Genomic DNA, 20,002 nt, shown 5'->3' with positions numbered 1-20,002 from the left:
ATTTTCTTCTAATAAGATTATACTGATTTCAGCCCCACCAGCATTATTTGAAAGTGGTTTTTGCTTTTTCCGTGAATAGTCCCATCACTATATTGCAATATTTGCCATTTGATAGATAAAACATGTTCATTAGTTTAACTGACATTTCTTTAAATATTAATACCTTAGCAGCTGTTTATGGTTAATCAACTATGAATTGCATGTTAATTCCTTTTGCTCATTTTTCTCTTGGTGATATTTATCTTTTTCATGTTGATTTATAGATGCACATTTAATATCAAGAATAGTAACCTTCTGGGACTTCCTAGCGGTCCAGTGGTTAAGACTCTGCCCTTCCTTTGCAGGGGGCATGCGTTCGATCCCTGGTTGGGGAACTAAGATCCTGCATGCCGTGTAGTGCAGCCGGAAAAAAAAAAAAAGAATAGTAACCTTTTGTCATGGCTTGCAAATATTTTTCCAAGTTAGTCTTTTTTTTTTTTTGGTGCAAAAGTTTTAAACTTTGTACTCAAATCCATCAGTGTTTTGAAAGACTGAAACCTTCCTATTGTGAACAGATTTTCTGTTGACTGCTAAGCTATTCAATCATAACATTTTTAGCTAATGCAAATAAAATTGATGAAAATAATTATCACAGGAAGGGAAAAAGAGCCTCAGTATGATTTATATATGTATTTGAATTTTTCCGTTTTTTAGTCATTCTGTGTATGTGTTATTTATTATAAACTTCCCTAGTTCCATTTGAGAAATGATCGAGTCTCAAACATAAAATGTATTTTTAGTATGGGAAAAGATGTACTTTTACAGACTTTATTTCATTTTTGCAGGGAAGATAACATATTCTTTTATCCTTTATGAACGAACAAAACTTAGCTTTGTTTATTTCTGAGAACCTTAAGTGTTACCTTCTTCACAGTGTGATATTTTAAAGTACTTACAACCGTGGTTTTTTTGCACTGCAGAGGAAGGTATAGTTTAGATAAAAACAGGAATGTGAAGGAGGCCCAAGTGATTCTTTTCCATATTTTTATAGGGCAAATGAAGAGGACTAAATGTGCTGAAATTGATGTTGAGACACCAGACTCCATTCTGGTTAATACAAACCTACGAGCCCTAATCAACAAACACACCTTTTCAGTCCTTCCTGGAGATTGCCAACAGCGACTGCTTCTACTACTTCCAGAGGTGGATCGACAGGTGCGTTCTTTCAGGCATATCAGCAGTTTTATAACCCATCTGGGGCTTCCTTCAGTCATCACCTTTAGAACTCCTTAAGACTTTTTAAATGGCTTTTGTGTGTACCTGTAAAGAAGTGATATCAAAGGTATTAAACAAGAAATAATATTTCTTAATAGGTTGGCCCTGTAAGGCTCATCAAGGAAAAGAACCCTCTTATCAGAAATGTCAAGATTATGGAATAAAATTTGTCTAGCTATCATATTAGGATGTAGACATCCGCAGAATATAGTTCAGGAGGAAGAATTGTCTTAAGGCATTACACTGGGGTTTTTTAATGGATTTTTGATGGGATTAAGAATGTTAATTATTTTTCCTTCTTTTGTTAAATTTTTCTAAAACAAACATGTATTGCTTCAGTAATAAGTTTTGAAATCCAATATAAGTTATACTCCTTAAAAAAACAAAACAGTACCCAGAAGAAATGCCAAAGGTTTGGAAGAGTCTAGGCAGGGACCAGAGAGATTTAGGTTGGTCAGGAATAAGGCAAAAGTCTAAGACTTAGGCTTTCATCAAGGAAGGAGTGACTAGCAAGTCACTCCCCCTTTTGATCTTCTGTTTCCTCCTCTGCAAAAGGATCATTATGATTTTGTGAGGTTTGTTCAATTCTGAGATTTTTTTTTTTTAATTAATGATTATTTCGAAGTACCTAACTATGTTCTAAGTAATCTGTTAGGCACTCCACTTTTTTCTAATTATTATAAAAACATGATGACAGAGAGTTGTTTTCCCTGGTTTACAGTAAGAAAGCTAGATATATTCCCTAGTTTATAGAAAAGTCAAAACTAAATCTTTCTCATTCTGAAAATCATTTTTCTACTAGACTATATTGATATCAATTTCATATTGCTATGAATCAGCACCTGTGAAAGGTCAGATTCCATTTCTGGGGAGTTCAGATAAGTCAGGTATACTACCAGCAGTAGGGACAAAGAAGTAAAACTGATCCTTCCCAGCTGCTGCTCTCCCCACCTTAACACTCCTTGGAGAAATTATAGCTTTGGGGATGCCCAGTTCTTGATTAGAACAAGTTAGGAGACTGAAGTTTTGGCAGAGTTTTTAGAGAGCTTCTCTTCTTGCTAGGGATTGCTCTCATCTTTTTTAAAGACTCAAATTTTAGGTTGGGACTAATAACACAAGACCTAACAGAGGATATATCTATAGAATTGTAGTGTGGGTTCCTCAGAACTGTCTTTTTTTTTTTTCTTGGGCTGTGTTGGGTCTTCGTTGCTGCGCACGGGCTTTCTCTAGTTGCGGTGAGCGGGGGCTACTCTTCGTTGCAGTGCGCGGGCTTCTCATTGCAGTGGCTTCTCTTGTTGCGGAGCACAGGCTCTAGGCGCGTGGGCTTCAGTAGTTGCGGCACGCGGGCTCAATAGTTGTGGCTCGTGGGCTTTAGAGCGCAGGCTCAGTAGTTGTGGCGCACGGGCTTAGTTGCTCCGCGGCACGTGGGATCTTCCCGGACCAGGGCTCGAACCCATGTCCCCTGCGCTGGCAGGCGGATTCTTAACCACTGCGCCACCAGGGAAGCCCCAGAACTGTCTTTTGACTAATGGCCCTTATCCTGTCTTAGAAGGAGAATTGCCACATGTAATTTCGGAATTAAAAGGGACCTTAAAACTTACCCAACTTCCCATTCCTGTGGGGTAATTTTAATAGGAGACTACTTGCCTGTCTTTTTCAGTTACTGTGGTGGGAGGACATAGTAATCTGAGAATATGGAGTATGGAGTTTATTAGTGAATTTATTAATGAAATTCTGCTTCATTGTCAGATGAAATTTGGAGTTTATCAAAAATTCTGGTTATTACTAGCATGAAACATTGGAAACCATCTTTTAGTGTATGGAGTACTCAACAATGAACAGTCGAAAAACATTATTTAGACCAGAGAAAGGAACAAGGGAGGGGCATGGATTAAAACATCTCTCTTCAGATATATTTGAAGACCAATCTATGGAAGAGGTAAACTTCTTCGTTTCTCCAGGAAGCAAATTTGGGGTTAAAATAACATTTTTTTAAACAGTTGGAGCTGTTAAATTGTAGAATGGATTGACTTGTTTTGGAGAAACTTGCACAGCACTGGAATATTCAAGGAGATGTTGGATGACCTGTCCTCATAGGGAAGCCTGTTACTCCTCTGCCAAATCTATAGAGTACAAATCAGCAGCCAGCAAACTGTAGCCCACAGGCCAATTTCAGCCCACTGCCTGCTTTTGTAAAGAAAGTTTTATTGGCATTCAGCCACTCCCATTAGTTTCTGCATATTATCTATAGCTACTTTCTGCCACAGTGTCAAGAGTTGAGTTGTTGCAACAGAGGGTATATGGCCTATTCGTAGTCTATCTCTTAACAGGAAAAGTTTCCCAATTTCTGCTCTAGGGCCAGGGGAAGATAATATTGGCCCAGATAGATTTAGAAAATAAAGTGAGTTGAGTTCCTTAATCCCTAGGATGTCCAAATAGTTACCTAAATTTTCTTCAAAAAGTTATGACTTTAAACTTAAATATAGTCTTTTAATCCATCCAGAATATTTTTTATATTGTTCTGAAATTGTGGCTCAGCGTATTTTCTACCAACTAGATGGCCAATTGTTGCAGCAGTACATATTTAATGACCATCTTTTTCTCTCAGTTTGAAATACCATCTTTGTTATATATTCTATTCATTTACAGGCATTTTATATTTATAGGCACTCTCTCCTCTTTCACTCATTTCTTTGTTAACTCTAATGCTAGTAATAATTGTTTTGATTGCAGTGGCTTTGTGTGGTATGCTTAATAAATGGTAAGGCAATTCCCCCCTCTCAGTTTTTCATATTAATTTTTTTTTCCATGTGAATTTTAAGATCATTTTATTAATGAAAAATCTGCATAGAGATTCTGGTAGAAATCTAGATATTAACTTTGGGCAGAATGACAGTTAATAAATAAAATCTCTAATGCAGAGAAGAATCTTAAAACCTTTTGGCAAAACATCACAAATCAAGTCAGTGAACAGATAGATTGGAGGAAATATCTTTAAAGTATGTGGCAGTTTTACTATGTATAACATGCAAAGGAGTCTCACAAGATAGTTAAAAATAAACATCCTCATAGAGTAATGAGCAAATAATAGGAATTGGCATTTCACTAGATGGCAAATCTAAATATTCAATAAACATGCAGAAAGATACACAAAACTCTGGTAGTCAGGATGAAGGAAATTCTAATCATTTCAAACTCATTAATAGGCAAAAATTAAATAGCATGTTAATATCTCTTGTTCACAAGATAAGGAGTATGCTCGTATATTTCTAGTAGAAATGTGAATTATTTTATTAGCCTTTCTGGAAAATAATCTAACTGTCTCTTAATTACACACACACACACACACACACACACACACACACACACAAATATTTCTTTGCTTTCAGAACCTATCGCATAGAAAAAAGCACTAGTATATTCATCTTTACTGGAATGCTTATTGCAGCTTTGTTGATGATGGGAAAGCACTGGAAACAAAATATATGTTTATGATCAGGAAATTAGTAAATGTATTGAGGGACATTCATACAGTGAAACAATCTGCAGCTATTATAAAGGAGCTAAAACTATGCCAGTTGACTTGGAGAGACTTCCACTTGTATTATGTGAGAAAAGTACCTCTTATATATGTGTTTGCAGATGATTCTTTGAGTATAATTAACCAATGCAGAATGGAATTGAAAGGAGAGGAAGAAGGGAGGAGAGGTAAACAGGAAAGAAGGTTTTTAGAAAAAAAATAATATTACATTATAAAATAGAAGTGTCCATAATAAGCAGCATGGTATGATACAGTCATGTTTCTGTAAAATTTAACTTACACACATTCTTTTCTAAAAGGACAGGAACGTCAAATTCCACATGACACAACTGGCTTTCTTTCTAAGCTTTCTGTGGCTTATTCTTTGACCCAGGTTGGTCCAGATGGTCTGATGAAGTTAAATGGCTCAGCCCTTAATAATGAGTTCTTCACTTCAGCAGCCCAAGGCTGGAAGGAAAGACTTTCAGAAGGTAAGTGTTCAACTTTATGTGTCTCCTAGGATGTGTATGCACTTGGAGGGCATATTTGCACCTCTGAGCCTCAGTGGGTATTTGCCCAGTTTTGGAAGGCAAAGGATAGAACATTTCATAGGGTAGAACCAGCTATTCTATGTGAAACACATTGCTAGACTTTTATTTAGAGCATCTAACCAGGTTTGGCTCCCGAAGGAGTTCAGCAGCATGTTTCTTTAAGGGTTTAAAGTCACCTGGTAAACTAAAAAAAATGTAGACTTTTAGGCCCTATTCCTAAAGATTCTGTTTCATTAATTCTAGCTTAATGCCTAGGAATTGGAATTTTAATAAGCAGAATATAGAATTAGAGTTATTTTATGGTGCTATGAATCATGGTTTGGTAAGCAGTGAGATAACTTCTTTCTTGCTGCCCAATCTCAATGAAACTAATAGTAAAAAGAATCTAAAAAACTAAGAACTTTTTAAAAAACTGCTTTGAGAAATGTTTCACATACTGTAAAATTCACCCGTTTGCAGTGTACAGTTCAGTAGCAGCCAGAGCATTTTAATAAATACAGGTTATGATCAAGAATTGCTAACTGTGGTTACTGCTTTGCCATGTTTCTAATTCTGATCTAACAGATTTACAGAGGGTATATTATAAAGCATAAAAAAGTGATTGATTGACTGCGTCTGCATAGCGTGTAGTATCGGTCACTATTAGCAGTTCTTAACCCTGACTGCTCATTATAATCACTTGTGGTATTTTTTTAAAATACAGACATCCGGGCCCCAAAAACAATGATTTTGTTTTGCCTGCGCTTCAGTGGGTTTTTTTAATATCTGTACTTTTTTTAATATCTGTACTTTTCACTGTAGTTGTTGACTTTTCCCTTCCTGTTTTTCTTTTTAGGGCAAATTCTGTGTAGAAGGGATCTCTTACTGATTACTTTCAGCCTTTCTCTTTCTTGAAGATTTCCTTGAGCAGAGACCCCCTTTTTCTGAAAGAGTCAAAATCACATGAGCACTTTAAAACATACCTGTTACCAGTACTTTCTTTAAGAATAATTTGGATTTATGTTCCCTACTCCCCAACTTTTAAAAGTAGATATTATCAACAGTGATACCTTGATTATTATGTTACTTTTTTTTGCATATGAGCGGTCACTGCTATACCTATAGTCATGCGATCATATTTCATGAGCAGCAAAAACTTTGAACACTGTATACATGTGAACAGAATTCAGTACTATTTATTCCTCATTCTATCAAGCACAGTAGACACAACCAAAGAGCAGAAATTCAGAAGTTCTGGGTTGGATTCTGACAGCCAGATCCCTCTTCTCCCACTCATATGCCTATGACTGTGATATCCACTATCCTCTAACACTTTTCCTTTCCCTCTTCTTACCCTCAGGAGGTCTTAAACTTCAAATCTACCATTTCCACTTCTTATTCTCTAATGTCCTGGGTATTAGAGAATAAAAAAACAGCCTATCTGAGTCACAGGTTTGAAGATGGCCTACCAAGCACATTCATTGTTCTCTACTGATGGAGTAGGAAGAATTGAGGTGTGGTTGGTAGTTTCGAAAATAAATGGCATATTCAGAGCAGCTGGGTCTTTGGCATATTGAGTGTCTTGTTGCTAGGGCACTAGACTTGTACAGTTTCTGGAACAATTAGAAAACTGACAACTCCAAAATAACTCCCTACTTTTTTTTTTTTTTTTGGCCACACCGTGCGGCTTGTGGGATCTTAGTTCACCGACCAGGGATTGAACCCGGGCCCTCGGCAGTGAAAGCACAAAGTCCTAACCACTGGGCCATCAGGGAATTCCTACTCCCTACCTTTTTACTGGAACCTCAAATGGCTTTAAGCAGGGCCATAACTGTTCATATGCAGTTAGAGCTAAAAGACCTAAAGCACAGGTTGCCTTGGAGAAACAGAACTTTTTAATAATAAAGTGTCCAGTGGCATTATTTACTGAAAGCCTATGACCAGATGACTATTTTTCCAGTGGAAGAGAAATGACAGACCCAAGGTTTGTAAGAAATCTAGAGGGACTATGATATTTGAAGCAGAGGTGAGGGTTGCTACAAGAAAGGCCCAGAGAAGTGGCCAGTTAACTTCAGCTGCGCACTGGCAACTACATGGAGTGGCGTGCAAGGGTTTTTATTTCACCTGACGGCTCCTAGGTAGTTCCCCTTACAGTGAGGAATTTGGGGGCATTTCTGTTACTTTCATGTGATAGTATTCTGACTCCTGCATGAGTCTGTCATGATTTACAAACAGTTGAAAGTAGCAAATAGCATATTTCTATTGAATATCTTTTTTTTCCCCCTTGGTACATACAGGTGAGTTTACACCTGAGATGCAGGTGAGAATTCGACAAGAGATTGAGAAGGAGAAAAAAGTAGAGCCTTGGAAAGAACAATTCTTTGAAAGCTACTATGGTCAGAGGTAAATATCAAGACAGGTTCTGTAAACCAGTGTTAATTCCTATACATACGTCATGTGGTGCTTCATCTTATTACCTTTCCAGAAAATCTAGTCTGCAATTTCCTTCATTTTTTTTCACTAGTTCTTTTTTACCAAGAAAAATTTTTTTTTCTTACGAATCTTAGGTACACAGAATTGGATTACTCATAATCCTTGACTCTTTTTTTTTTTTTTTATTTGGCCGTGTCGGGTCTTAGTTGTGGTGCGTGGGTTCTTTGTTGTGGTGTGCAGGCTCTTCCTTGTGGCGCGCAGGCTCTTCCTTGTGGCACGCGGGCTTCTCTCTAGTTGTGGCGTACGGGTTTTTCTCTCTCTAGTTGTGGCGCACGGGCTCGAGGGCGCATGGGCTCCAGAGCACGTGGACTCTCTCGTTGAGGCACTCAAGCTCATTAGTTACGGCGCATGGGCTTAGTTGCCCCACAGCATGTGGAATCTTAGTTCCCTGACCAGGGATCAAACCCGCGTCCCCTCCATTGTAAGGCAGATTCTTTACCACTGGACCACCAGGGAAGTCCCAATCCTTGACTCTTAACACATTACCATTGTAGATGGTGTGGTTTCTTTAAAAAAAAAAAAAAAAAAAATTTTATTATCTTGAATTAGAGTCCTTACTTTGAATAGATTGGTTTTTCTTCCAGTAACTTTATAATATATAAGAATACTGAAGTTCTATACATTTTTTTATTGTAGTCAGTTATCCCACAATAGGATAACTTATCCAGAATCACTAAGGAATCCTGTAATATGGACCATTGTATTCAACGTGTAATTAAACAGCCTTTCTTCTGTAGAAGGCACTGGAAGATATTCATAGCTGAATCAAGATACAGACCCTTTTCTCAAGGGGCTATAGTCTGAGTCCGTTTTTTTCCTAACAAAATCTTAATGGGGGGATTTCCCCGGTGTTCTAGTGGTTAGGACTCGGCGCTTTCACTGCTGTGGCCCAGGTTCAATCCCTGGTTAGGGAGCTAAGGTCCCACAAGCCATGCAGTGCAGCCAAAAAAAAAAAAATCTTAATGGGGACACTTAAATAGATGACAGTGGAGCTGTATTGTTTGAAATAGAATTGAACACCGGAGTTTTAATTGTCTATTAGTCTCCCTTCCTACCTGATGGCAGCCTTTAAGGATATTCCATAATCATAGCTTGAGAACGAATGGCTCTTTTCCTTATCTCCATGTAGTGTTCCTTGATCCCCTTCATGGTCATTTCAGAAGTGATTCTTAATGAGATGAAGAGCGCTGTACACCAATATTTCTACCTTCTTGGTGTGAGCTTTGAGCTTTTCTACAGAAACGAGGGTGAATACATTTAGACCATTATTATAGGTAGCAGTTAAATATTGTTCATTCCCTCCTTATAAGATGGAGCATTACAGCCATTCTTGGGTCTTTCTGTTTTTAGCTATTACTTTTTTGCCAGCTTTTTGGAAGGACTATATTTGATTACTGTCCAGATTTGTCCTTAGCCATTCCATCTCAGGGGTGCAGTACTGATTATTGAAGTCACCAAAGAGGGCTATCTTGTTTTTGCTTGTTGTAAGAGGAGTCTCTAGTGACCCCTACAGGGTAGCCTAGCTCTTAGCCAGGCCACACTGTGGAAGTCTCACTTGTTCTTCACTCCCAGGATAGCTCAGAGGCACTTGATCTCAGAATTTTAGAGCTATACCAAGTGAAATTTAAACAGACTTTCCAGAAACTCAGAGTTCTCGTTTTCAACCTCTAGCGAATATTGGCAGCCAGCTCTCCTGCTGTCTCCTCGGGGTCCCTGAGATTTCTTGGGCCAGCCTTTCTGCAGGTGCTGCAGAGCAGAGCTGATCACAGTCCAAACCCACAGTCCCAGAGTACATGGGTCTTTGTCTTCTTTAACTTCTCTGTGGGTAGTCTGTGATCCATGCCTCTAGGCAATGTAGCCCCTTTGTAAGCAGAAGTAATAATAATAATTAACATTATATTGAGCTTTTATTATGTGCTAGGTGCTATTCTAAGTACTTTACATGCATTAATTTAGTTACTCATAATAGCAACACAATGTACAATTAAAGAAACTGAGATACAGAAGGCTAGTCACTTACTTATTACATGGATAGTAGGTATCAGAGCCAGGATTTGAATCCAGGCACTCTGGCTGCAGACCCTTCACTAATATTAATAATAGTGAAGATAATACATGAAAATTACCTACTAAGTGTCACAGGTTCTTCTAGACATTGCCATATACCATTATCTCATAATATATTCAATAACATAGGCCATTTCTCAACTACAGTATTTCTTTCTTCCACCTTTTAGTTCTGGCCTGAGCCTTGAAGATTCAAAGAAATTGACAGCTTCACCCAACGATCCCAAAGTAAAGAAAACCCCAGCTGAGCAACCAAAATCCATGCTTCCTTCAGAGGCCTCTCCTGTCAGTATAGTCCCAGTAATTCCCCAGTTAGTGTCTAAAGAAGAAGTACTGCAACTGCCATCAGCAGTCAGAAAAGAAGAGCATGAAAGCCAAGATAAGATGCAGCCGAACTCCAAATCCCCAGAGCCCCTACTTTCCTCAGCTACCAATACAAATGAGCTTAGCAGCGTTCCTCCCATCAAGTGCCCAAAGGATGAGGCTCTCTTGGAGCAAAAGCCAGTTGCCTCTGCTGAACAGGAGTCTGAGAAAGAGAATCATCTCACTACAACTTCAAATTATAACAAAAATGAAAGCCAAGAAGCTTTAGTTACATCCCTGAGCAAACCCAAGAGCCCTGGGGTAGAAACAACAGTAGTGAAGCCCATAGTAGAAGCAGGTCTACAGGAGACCACTATGAAAGAGCCTCCATCAACTCTGGCTGATCACAGCCCAGAAAGCCTCAAGAGGAAATCTTCTGTCACCCAAGAAGAGGCCCCTACAAGCTGGGAGAAAAGACCACGTGTCACTGAGAATCGCCAGCACCAGCAGCCATTTCAAGTCTCCCCACAGCCCTTTCTCAGTAGAGGGGACAGGTTCCAGGTGCGGAAAGTACCACCTCTCAAGGTAAGAGAGCGGGAAGAATTGAAAAAGAAAGATGGTCTGAACACTAAGTTTTTGGTTGTACCTACTAAGTTTCAAATATTTGTGGTATTTCTTAATGCAGAAGCAGTTGTATATATTTGATATGCATGTAACTGTGGTCATATACGAGTAAAATTATTAAGAAACAGGCATTTAGAACTGCATCCTTATATGTATACATATAGCTGGTTCACTTTGTTCTACAGCAGAAACTAAGACAACATTGTAAAGCGATTATATTCCAATAAAAAAAAAATCATAAATAAAAGAACTGCGTCCTCACAGATCTTTATTGGGGTTTGAATACTTATTCAGATATCTGAATATCTAATGCAGTCCACCTCCACCCACACCCCTGCTGGCTACTCTTGTATTTTAAGACAGTTATGGAAAGTATTTTGTCTCATGTGACAAAATAATAAGTAAAATAATAAACAGGAGGAGGTCATTGATGTGATTAAGAGATCACATCTTTGTATCAAGAGCCATGATATGTAACACTTTATTGACTGGAGATGTATTACAGCCACAGGCATTAGTTTCTACAAAAATTCCCAGTCAATAATGTGTCAGTTATTGCTGCCATAGCTGATTTGATGTTCTGAGAGTCTGGAACTACCTTTTAGTTCCAGCCTTTTAAAGGAAATGTGTGTGGCTGCCATGAGTCACCGCTGGTCACTTGAGGGACCTTAGTAAGATGGAATAGCCTTGCTAAGCTTTACTGCTTAGGATATGTGATTAACTTGTGTTTTAGCCTTATATTGCTGCATATCAGATCTTTTAAATTTCTGTAGCAGTGTCACTACCTTAGTGTGTACTTGGGCTTGTGCCTAATATCAGTTTGCAGTTCATTCTTCATTTTATTAATAGTATTTATTGATTTAATACATTTTATTAATAGTATTTATTAACACTATTGTGTCTACTATGAACCCAGGCACTGGGTAGTATTCATTCACATTAGAATATAAGTAAAAAAAAATAAGCCAAATAGAAATACTTTTTTCCCTTTTTTATTCAACTTAGACTAACCAAAGTCCTACCTGGAAATATCCCTTGGAAACACTCAGTTACTAGTACTTGACCTGTTTCATGCACTGTGAGACTTATCGCTCTCATTTTGCATCATAATAGTATGATGTTCTTCATTAGTTTTTAATTTTAAGATTTGTGATTTCAGCACTTAGGAATCTCCTTTTTTCTTTTCCTTTTTTTTTTTTGATATTTTTCTACCATTAGCATACACTGTCATGCTTTGCTAGAGAGTCTGAGTTTTATGATAATGACTTGTATTCTTCTTCTTATAAAAATATGAGAAACCTTTCTTTAATGCACGTCAATTAGAACTTATCTCTAAACCTGAGAGCTGAGTTATAGTCTAGGTTTTACTTTATATAAATGACACTGGGTAAGAACCATCATTTCTATTTCCCCATCTTTCTGCTAATCCAAAGAGACTCTACACTGAAAACTTAAATCCATTGTGACCAAGTTAATGTTATTTAACTTTTTTCCTTTCTTTTACTTCTCCTTCCTCATTTCCCCAAAAACTTTCCACCAGAAGTTGCTTTAGTAACTCTCTTACCTTAGACCCTATCTCAAATCCCATTTTCTTAGACAAAGCTTACTGTAATTTATAACAGAACAAAATCTTTTAAACAAAACTTAAATAGAAAAACAAAATTTGAATTTTATTACAAATGTTATATATGTATATGTGTATAAAATTATATATGCACATATATCTATTTTATATATGCATATCTACAATATAAAATGTGTACATATATGTATATAGAGAGATGGACAACTCAAACAGACATTATGTATTTTCCATTCAGTATACAATCATAATAGAAAGAATCTAATTCCTTTGCTATACCAGGGTAGGGCTTCTCAATAAGTTAAATTGTTGGATTGTTATCAGTGCCTAGAAAGCTTGTGTGGTTTTTGTACTTAAAAAAAAAGTATAACATCTCATTTATTCTACATAAACAGGTAATAGGACTAGTTACATAAATAACTGAAAATTATCATTTTTAAGCATTAAAACTTTTTATTTTAACCACTCTTAAGGATTGTCCTTATTTAATCAACATGTTATTAATGATATCCAGTCATTATGATAGGTATCCTTTATTGTGCTGGATATGTTGTTATTCTCAAGATTATTCTAATGTAAGGTTGCTTGTTCCATATATATGATTCCCCTACACAACTGTGCTTTTTACTTTCTTGTTTTTAATTTTCTAGTTTTATCTGTTTTTCCCCCTATTAGTTGTCTCTTCTAGATGGTATTACCAAGGGGCAACAGTTGCTTCTTTCTTACTCTGGGCAGCTTCTAAAATACTGTGTGCAGTTGGATGTAAAGCAGATTTCAGCTTTAAGAGAGAGATTGAGTATATCTCATGATGAGAAATATGTGGGCTTTGTGACAGGTGTTACAGAATCCTACAGGTCTAACTTCTGAATGACAGAGAATTCTTCAGGACTGCTGACCTTTTTAGAAATGGGTATTGCAGATAATGAAAAATCTTTAGTGACTTTATTAGTCTCAATTTAAGGAGTTCCAGAAAGATGACATGCATTTTCTTAGAGCTCAGCAGCTTAATATGTTTTTAATTACATGTCCTAGAACATCTGTAACAGTTTTTTGCTCTTTTAAATTCTGCCAACTCTTAGAAAGGCCCAGATACTGGTTCATTCTAATTAATTCCAGTAGCTTTCAAAGTATTGTTTTGAACAGGAGTCAGATTCCTTTCAGGTATAATATTTTATGATATGAAAATCAGTGGTTTCAAACCTAATGATGCATCAGAATCTCGTAAGAAGCTTTTTAGAAATGCATTTTTTCTCTAGGAGTTCTAATTTGTAATTTTAGGGACAGGACTGAGAGGATGTATATTTTTTAAAAGCTCCACAAATAAGTATAATGCCAGCAGGGGTTGAGAATGACTTTGGTTAACATTACAGACATTATATACCTGCCCCGTCATGTGGGTGGGCAGAGTGGATCACACACTGTCTTCCTTCCAGTGCAGTCTAGAAGCCTCTGTAATTTGAGATAATTCAGCCTATATGCTTAGCTGTGCAAGTGTGCGTGTGTAAAAGAGAGGAGAACAAGAATTTTCCTTTGGACCTCAGTAGTAAAGCCAAGAAGTAAAAGACAGTAATGATGTGCTACTTCTTTATTTCTTCTGTTTCTGTCTTCTCGCTTTTACACACATTTTAAAATGTAGATACCATAGAAAGGTCTCTATCTTAAATGATCAGCTGTTATGAGTAGTAGTGACATTAAGAGAGAGCTGTGTTGTAAGAAGAGGTTTGAGGCTTTGGGGTGGGAGTGGATGTCGAGGGAGGGGAGTCCTTGGCACCAGTAGAGGAGGTGAAAGGACCCTGGAGACAAACCTGTGTGGCTGTCCCCATGGTTTGGTCTCTTAGTCACAGGCTTCCCGTCCTTGTCATAGGGTTCACCCTACTCAGAATTTGTGTTAATGAAGTTTGATTGCTCTTATAAATGAAAACTAAGCTCTGTTGTTTTTTTCCCCCCTAATTCTTTCAGATCCCGGTCTCCAGAATCTCCCCCATGCCGTTTCCTACATCGCAGGTCTCTCCCAGGGCTCGTTTTCCAATCTCCATCACTAGTCCTAACAGAACAGGAGCCAGAACTCTCGCAGACATCAAAGCAAAAGCCCAGCTGGTCAAAGCACAGAGGGCAGCAGCTGCTGCTGCAGCCGCAGCTGCTGCAGCCGCCTCAGTTGGAGGGACCATTCCAGGACCTGGCCCAGGGGGTGGACAAGGTCCAGGAGAGGGGGCTGAAAGGAGAACTGCTAGAGGAGGGAGTCCAGACTCAAACAGAGTCAGTGAAACTGGAAAGGGCCCCACACTGGAACTGGCAGGAACTGGAAGCAGGGGAGGTACGAGAGAGCTTTTACCCTGTGGTCCAGAGACTCAGCCCCAATCTGAGACCAAGACCCCAGGCCAGGCACAGTCTCACAGTGTCTCTGGAGCACAACTACAGCAAACCTCCTCAGTGCCTCCACCGTCTGCCATCAGTGGAGCGTGCTCAAGTGTCCCGTCACCAGCCCACGCTAACACACCCCCACCAGCTTTAGGGAAAGTAAGTAATGAAAAACTGAATCCCACCAGGGCGGCAGCCACGGTGGCCTCTCTTAGCCACCCACAGGGGCCCAGCAATGGTAGGCAGGAGAAAGCACCTCCTACTCCAGCAGATCCTGCTCTAATCGCAGGTGCCTCACCTGTTCATTTTGCAGTCAATGGCACAGTTGAGCCCAAAGCAGGTTCTAGTAAGAACACACCAAACCCTCCAGCCTCGGCAGAGATAAGTGCTAGTGCTTCAGTGGATATGACTCCCTCCCCGTTAACATCTTTATTAACAACAGCCTCTTTAGAGAAGCTTCCTGTACCCCAGGTCGTTGTAACCATAGCACCTACTGGATCAGCTCCATCCTCGAGCACTTTGCCAGCAGCTTCTAGCCTTAAGACCCTGGGAGCTTCTTCAAGTATGAATGGACCCATTTCGAGGCCAAGCTCTAACATCCCTGCTAATAATCCTTTGGTAACTCAGCTGCTGCAAGGCAAAGATGTTCCCCTGGAGCAAATTCTGCCTAAACCTCTCACCAAAGTTGAAATGAAAACTGTTCCACTAACTACAAAAGAGGAAAAGGGGATGATGATAGGAGCACTCGCAGGTACCAGCGTAACAGAAAATAGTACCAGAGAGGAAGTTAATGAGAGACAGTCCCATCCAGCTACACAGCAACTGGGTAAAAGTTTGCAAAGTAAGCAGCTCCCCCAGGTTCCAAGACCCCTTCAGCTCTTTTCAGGTAAGGATCTAAGGGACGCTAGCATTGACACACACCAATACCAAGAAGGACTAAGTAAAGCAACCCAAGATCAGATTCTTCAGACACTCATCCAAAGGGTTCGGAGGCAGAATGTTCTCTCGTTTGTGCAGCCCTCCCAGTTCAACTTCACTCACTCAGGTTTCCAGTTAGAGGACATCTCCACAAGCCAGAGGTTTATGCTGGGTTTTGCTGGCAGAAGGACATCCAAGCCTGCAATGGCAGGTCACTACTTACTTAACATTTCCACCTATGGCCGGGGTTCAGAGAGCCTTAGGAGGACCCATTCTGTAAACCCCGAAGACCGATTTTGTCTAAGTAGCCCCACTGAGGCCTTGAAAATGGGATATACAGATTGTAAAAATGCTGCAGGAGATAGTAGCAGCGGTAAAGAAGATGATACTGATGAGGAAAGTACTGGTGATGAGCAAGAATCTGTCATGGTGAAGGAGGAGCCGCAGGCTTCCCAGAGTTCTGGCAAGTGTGAAGCAAGTTCAGGACCCCACAGTAGAGAAACCCTATCCACCAGTGACTGTTCAGCTAAAAAGAATGTGAAGGCAGAGACACCAGTGCCTGAGCAAACCACTTTAAGCAAGGAAAATTACCTGTTCACTAGAAGCCAAACGTTTGATGAGAAGACCCTAGCCAGAGATTTTATTCAGGCAGCACAGAAGCAGATGGCTCACGCAGTGAGAGGTAAGACCGTGCGGAGCAGCCCCGAGCTTTTCAATTCTACTGCTCTTCCTCTACCTGCAGACAGTCCTACCCATCAGTCTCTACTCCTTCCACCACTGCAAACCCCAAAGCTGTATGGAGGCCCCACACAGATTGGGCCAAGCTACAGAGGCATGATCAACGTCTCCACCTCATCGGACATGGACCATAGCGCTGCTGTAGCGGGGATGCCTGACTGTAGCCAGGTATCTAGCAATGTCGGCGATGTCATGTCCTTCTCAGTGACTGTCACGACCATCCCTGCTAGCCAAGCTATGAATCCCAGCAACCACGGCCAGACCATTCCTGTTCAGGCCTTTCCTGAAGAGAACAGCATAGAGGACACACCTTCGAAATGTTACTGCCGATTGAAAGCCATGATCATGTGCAAGGGGTGTGGAGCCTTCTGCCACGATGATTGCATTGGCCCCTCCAAACTGTGTGTCTCCTGCCTTGTCGTTCGGTAATGAGACTAGAAGGAGAACACACTGTAAAGGAGGCAGGAAGGGGGAAGGGTTGACAGATGTGGTTTTTGACTTCTTTTGGAATCACAGAAATAAACTAGGTGTCAGTTGTCTTAAGAGACAAGTGTTACTTAATCAGGAATACAGAGTACAGATCTTACATTTTAGAGGAAAAGCACCTTGTATAGTAAGTCCAAGTCAAGCAAGACTTTGTGAATTTGTGACAAGTTTGCACTTACAAAATCATGTAAATATGTCACATCTTGTTTTAACATTTTTCCAGGTGTTGAGGTAATATATTACTTTGACTTCAGATTGATGTTCCATTTCATGTGACTTTGAAAAGTTTAATGCCATGCATGGTGAAAGGAAGCGATTTCCCTTCTGCCCTTTAAGAGGCTAGGAAAAGAAAGGAGTGAGGGAATGGTCTGAAGAAATGACCATTCATGTTGATTATGTCTGACTGTCTGACTGCAGGCTTTACATAGGTTATTCAGCCTTCGCAGGAGTGGATTCAGGGTTTACACCGTCCCTTTACCTTAGATGGAACCTTCTCAAGTTCAAATTTTTGGTGATAAGGTATTAATTTCACAGGCAGTACTTCAGACTCTGAAAATTCTGACTTGGTTCTTGGCTTCCATAAACCAGTACTATTGCCAGGCACTCTGCTTGCAGTTTGTGGATCCCTGCTTTTCCCTAATCCCACCCCCTTGCCCTGAAGCAGCGAGCGTGGTCCATGAAAAGTTTGCCTCGCTGGGCCCCTTGGGTTACCATCACCTGTGCAGGGCAGTAATTCCAGCAGTAATCTCCGAGGATTTAGTCATTCGTGGGAGCTTACAAACAAGTTTGAAATACTAGCATAAAATTAACAGAAAAGTGTTAGTGATAGGGCGATTTGAACTATGTGTTTTGTTGGGTAAGCAGAGTAAAGGTGCAGAAACTGTTGAACTGACCATAAAGAACTTTGGAAAACAATTTTAACACTAGAAACAAAGTAGCCCCTCTCATCCTCTTCTCTCCCAACCTGTTACCTAATGTTCTACAGTCAGCTGTTGCTACAGGTAGAAAAACTCATTAATACCACATTTGCCCATTCTGTTAAACCTGTTTTGACCTCCCGGGCATCTGAGGAATATGGGAGTAATCTTATATATTACTCTGAACATACACGTGTGCGTGCACACACACACAGTAAAAGTCAGACACTTTTCCTGTTTTAGAAAACATGTCCCCTTTCTTGGACTACTGATCTCTACGCACTAGAAAATTCTAATGTAAAGGGGCTTTAGTGAATGACTTAGGGAACATCTAGAAAGGAAAAGAAATCAGCTGCAAATTTTCATTGTTTGTTCTTTTTTGTTTCCTTTTTGTTGAATCCTGTCTCTAGTGACTAAAGAATTTTTGAGTACATACATTTAGGTCATGGTTAAAGAACATTAAAATAAATCTACAGTTTACCAGAATTCGGTATTAAAAAGTTGGGGATTGTCAGTGTGCATCATTTGCATATTGATTTCAAATCTCCTAATTTCATGTATGTAAAGGACATTAGTGCAACCTAGTACAGTCATAGTTGTACTTAATATTCAGGATGTGATATATACAAAATGCAGAACAGTTTAAACTCATTAACTAAGTCACATTCCAGATTAGGGGCAAGTAGGCAGTAGTAATCTTAGCTTTGCACCCATTCTGCTACCCACCCCTCCCTACCTCACCTCCTGCATTATACATACACTCTTTTAATACTTTCAAACCCCATAAGAAACTATTTACTTCTATTTTTTATTTTTTGTTTCTGAGTTTTTTGTGACCCAAAGCAAATATAGGATTAATATCTGTGTTCTAGTTTCAGCCAAGATAATTTGATGTCCTTCTAACTTCCCTTTTTCTTCCAGCACACACATAGCTAAGAGGTAAGAAATCTGTAAGGATCCAGGGATAAGGAGCAAGTTCTCCAACCAATAACCAGTAGGAGTCAGAAACCATGGTTCTGTTCCCAAACTTTCAGTGCCCTGGGTAATCCCAGGGGGTGTTAAAAAGACCTATTGCTAGTTAAAACTCTCCATTCCCAGCTTCCTCACTCCCCACTTGAGTGGCAGGACTGAGGGGTGGTCTGCCTGCCGGAAGTGGTTGACTGTTTCAGAACCGACCCCACGGTGAGCACGAGTTAACCAATTTGGATTTTCAAAATGATTTTTCTTCTTCACACCTTTCCTATCATAGAAAGTCTCTCCTCCATGGTTCTCTTAATCTGAGGATGGACAGACTAACCAGGAAGGGAGGAAAGGCATCAGGGATTTTCAAGTCCATTTAGAGAGCAAACCATATCGTGCCTATTCATCTTGACCCAGGCTCTTGCAGATAGGTCCTAAGCATTACTATTCACCAGATTCTCTTTACAAATAATACCCAGCTAATAAAATATTCAATAAATCGTCAACTAGGTACACTGCCTCACTCTTGACTGAATGAGAGAATAGTTAGATTCTCTTAGATTGGTAGAAAATTGAATGCAATCTATCAGTTGGTTTCAAAACGGTTTCACATAGAAGGTCATTCATCTTATGTGCTGACTGAGCTGAAAAGAAAAGAAAAATTACAATCTGGCCCTTTTGAAAATGAAGCAGTAGGAACAAGAAAACCTTTAAATTATTAGAATATGGTATTCCAGTACCTTTAAAGCAGTTTTTATCTTAGGTTTTCAGTTACTTTACCTTTCAATTCAGTCTGAAATGTTTCTAATAAGTGCTAAGCTTATTTTTATGGTATTAAGTTGCACTATTTCCAGTGACTAGTCAGGCATTATGCCTGATGCTTATGCCTCCAGGGTATGCTTCTCAAGCCTTCAGATAACCTTCCACTTCAGGTCACCTTGGGGAGGTGGCATTAACAATATATCATCTCAGTCTTACTTGCGAATGTTCTAAGTTGTCTAGTAGAGAAGACTCCCTAAATTTTAAAGGATTTTTATTAAAATTCTCCATGCTATTAAACAGAAAATAAAGCCAGGATAACCTGGAGTTGTTTGCCCTGCGTAACGCCTGTGTTGAAGATACTGAAGCTGTCTGTGGTACCCCATGTAACATCTTTAAGAATAAGGTCTGGCAGATGGGAAATTTTTCTTGGGGCAGGGGAAGCATACTTATATGGGCTGGGAAGGCACACAGTGTAGATAGATATTTTAGG

General features: G+C 39.5%; 1 protein-coding gene across 3 annotated transcripts in view; it reads left to right on the top strand.

Annotated features, from left to right (window-relative positions):
• Window positions 1-18,213, top strand: part of ASXL2 (ASXL transcriptional regulator 2) — a 132,036-nt gene extending 113,823 nt beyond the window's left edge. For all 3 annotated transcript variants that reach the window (XM_061211262.1, XM_061211261.1, XM_061211263.1), the window contains 5 exons: window positions 1,031-1,194; window positions 5,169-5,265; window positions 7,602-7,707; window positions 10,035-10,752; window positions 14,333-18,213. In XM_061211262.1, the coding sequence (XP_061067245.1) occupies window positions 1,031-1,194; window positions 5,169-5,265; window positions 7,602-7,707; window positions 10,035-10,752; window positions 14,333-16,816 (3,569 nt within the window). In that variant the 3' untranslated portion in view covers window positions 16,817-18,213. The remainder of the gene's footprint in view (window positions 1-1,030; window positions 1,195-5,168; window positions 5,266-7,601; window positions 7,708-10,034; window positions 10,753-14,332) is intronic.
• The last annotated feature ends 1,789 nt before the right edge of the window (window positions 18,214-20,002 follow it).

The sequence above is a fragment of the Eubalaena glacialis genome, chromosome 14 (assembly GCF_028564815.1).
Source record: "Eubalaena glacialis isolate mEubGla1 chromosome 14, mEubGla1.1.hap2.+ XY, whole genome shotgun sequence".
Taxonomy (NCBI): Eukaryota; Metazoa; Chordata; class Mammalia; order Artiodactyla; family Balaenidae; genus Eubalaena; species Eubalaena glacialis.
Note: the sequence above shows the minus strand (reverse complement) of the source record. Positions and strands in the feature narration are given on the sequence as shown.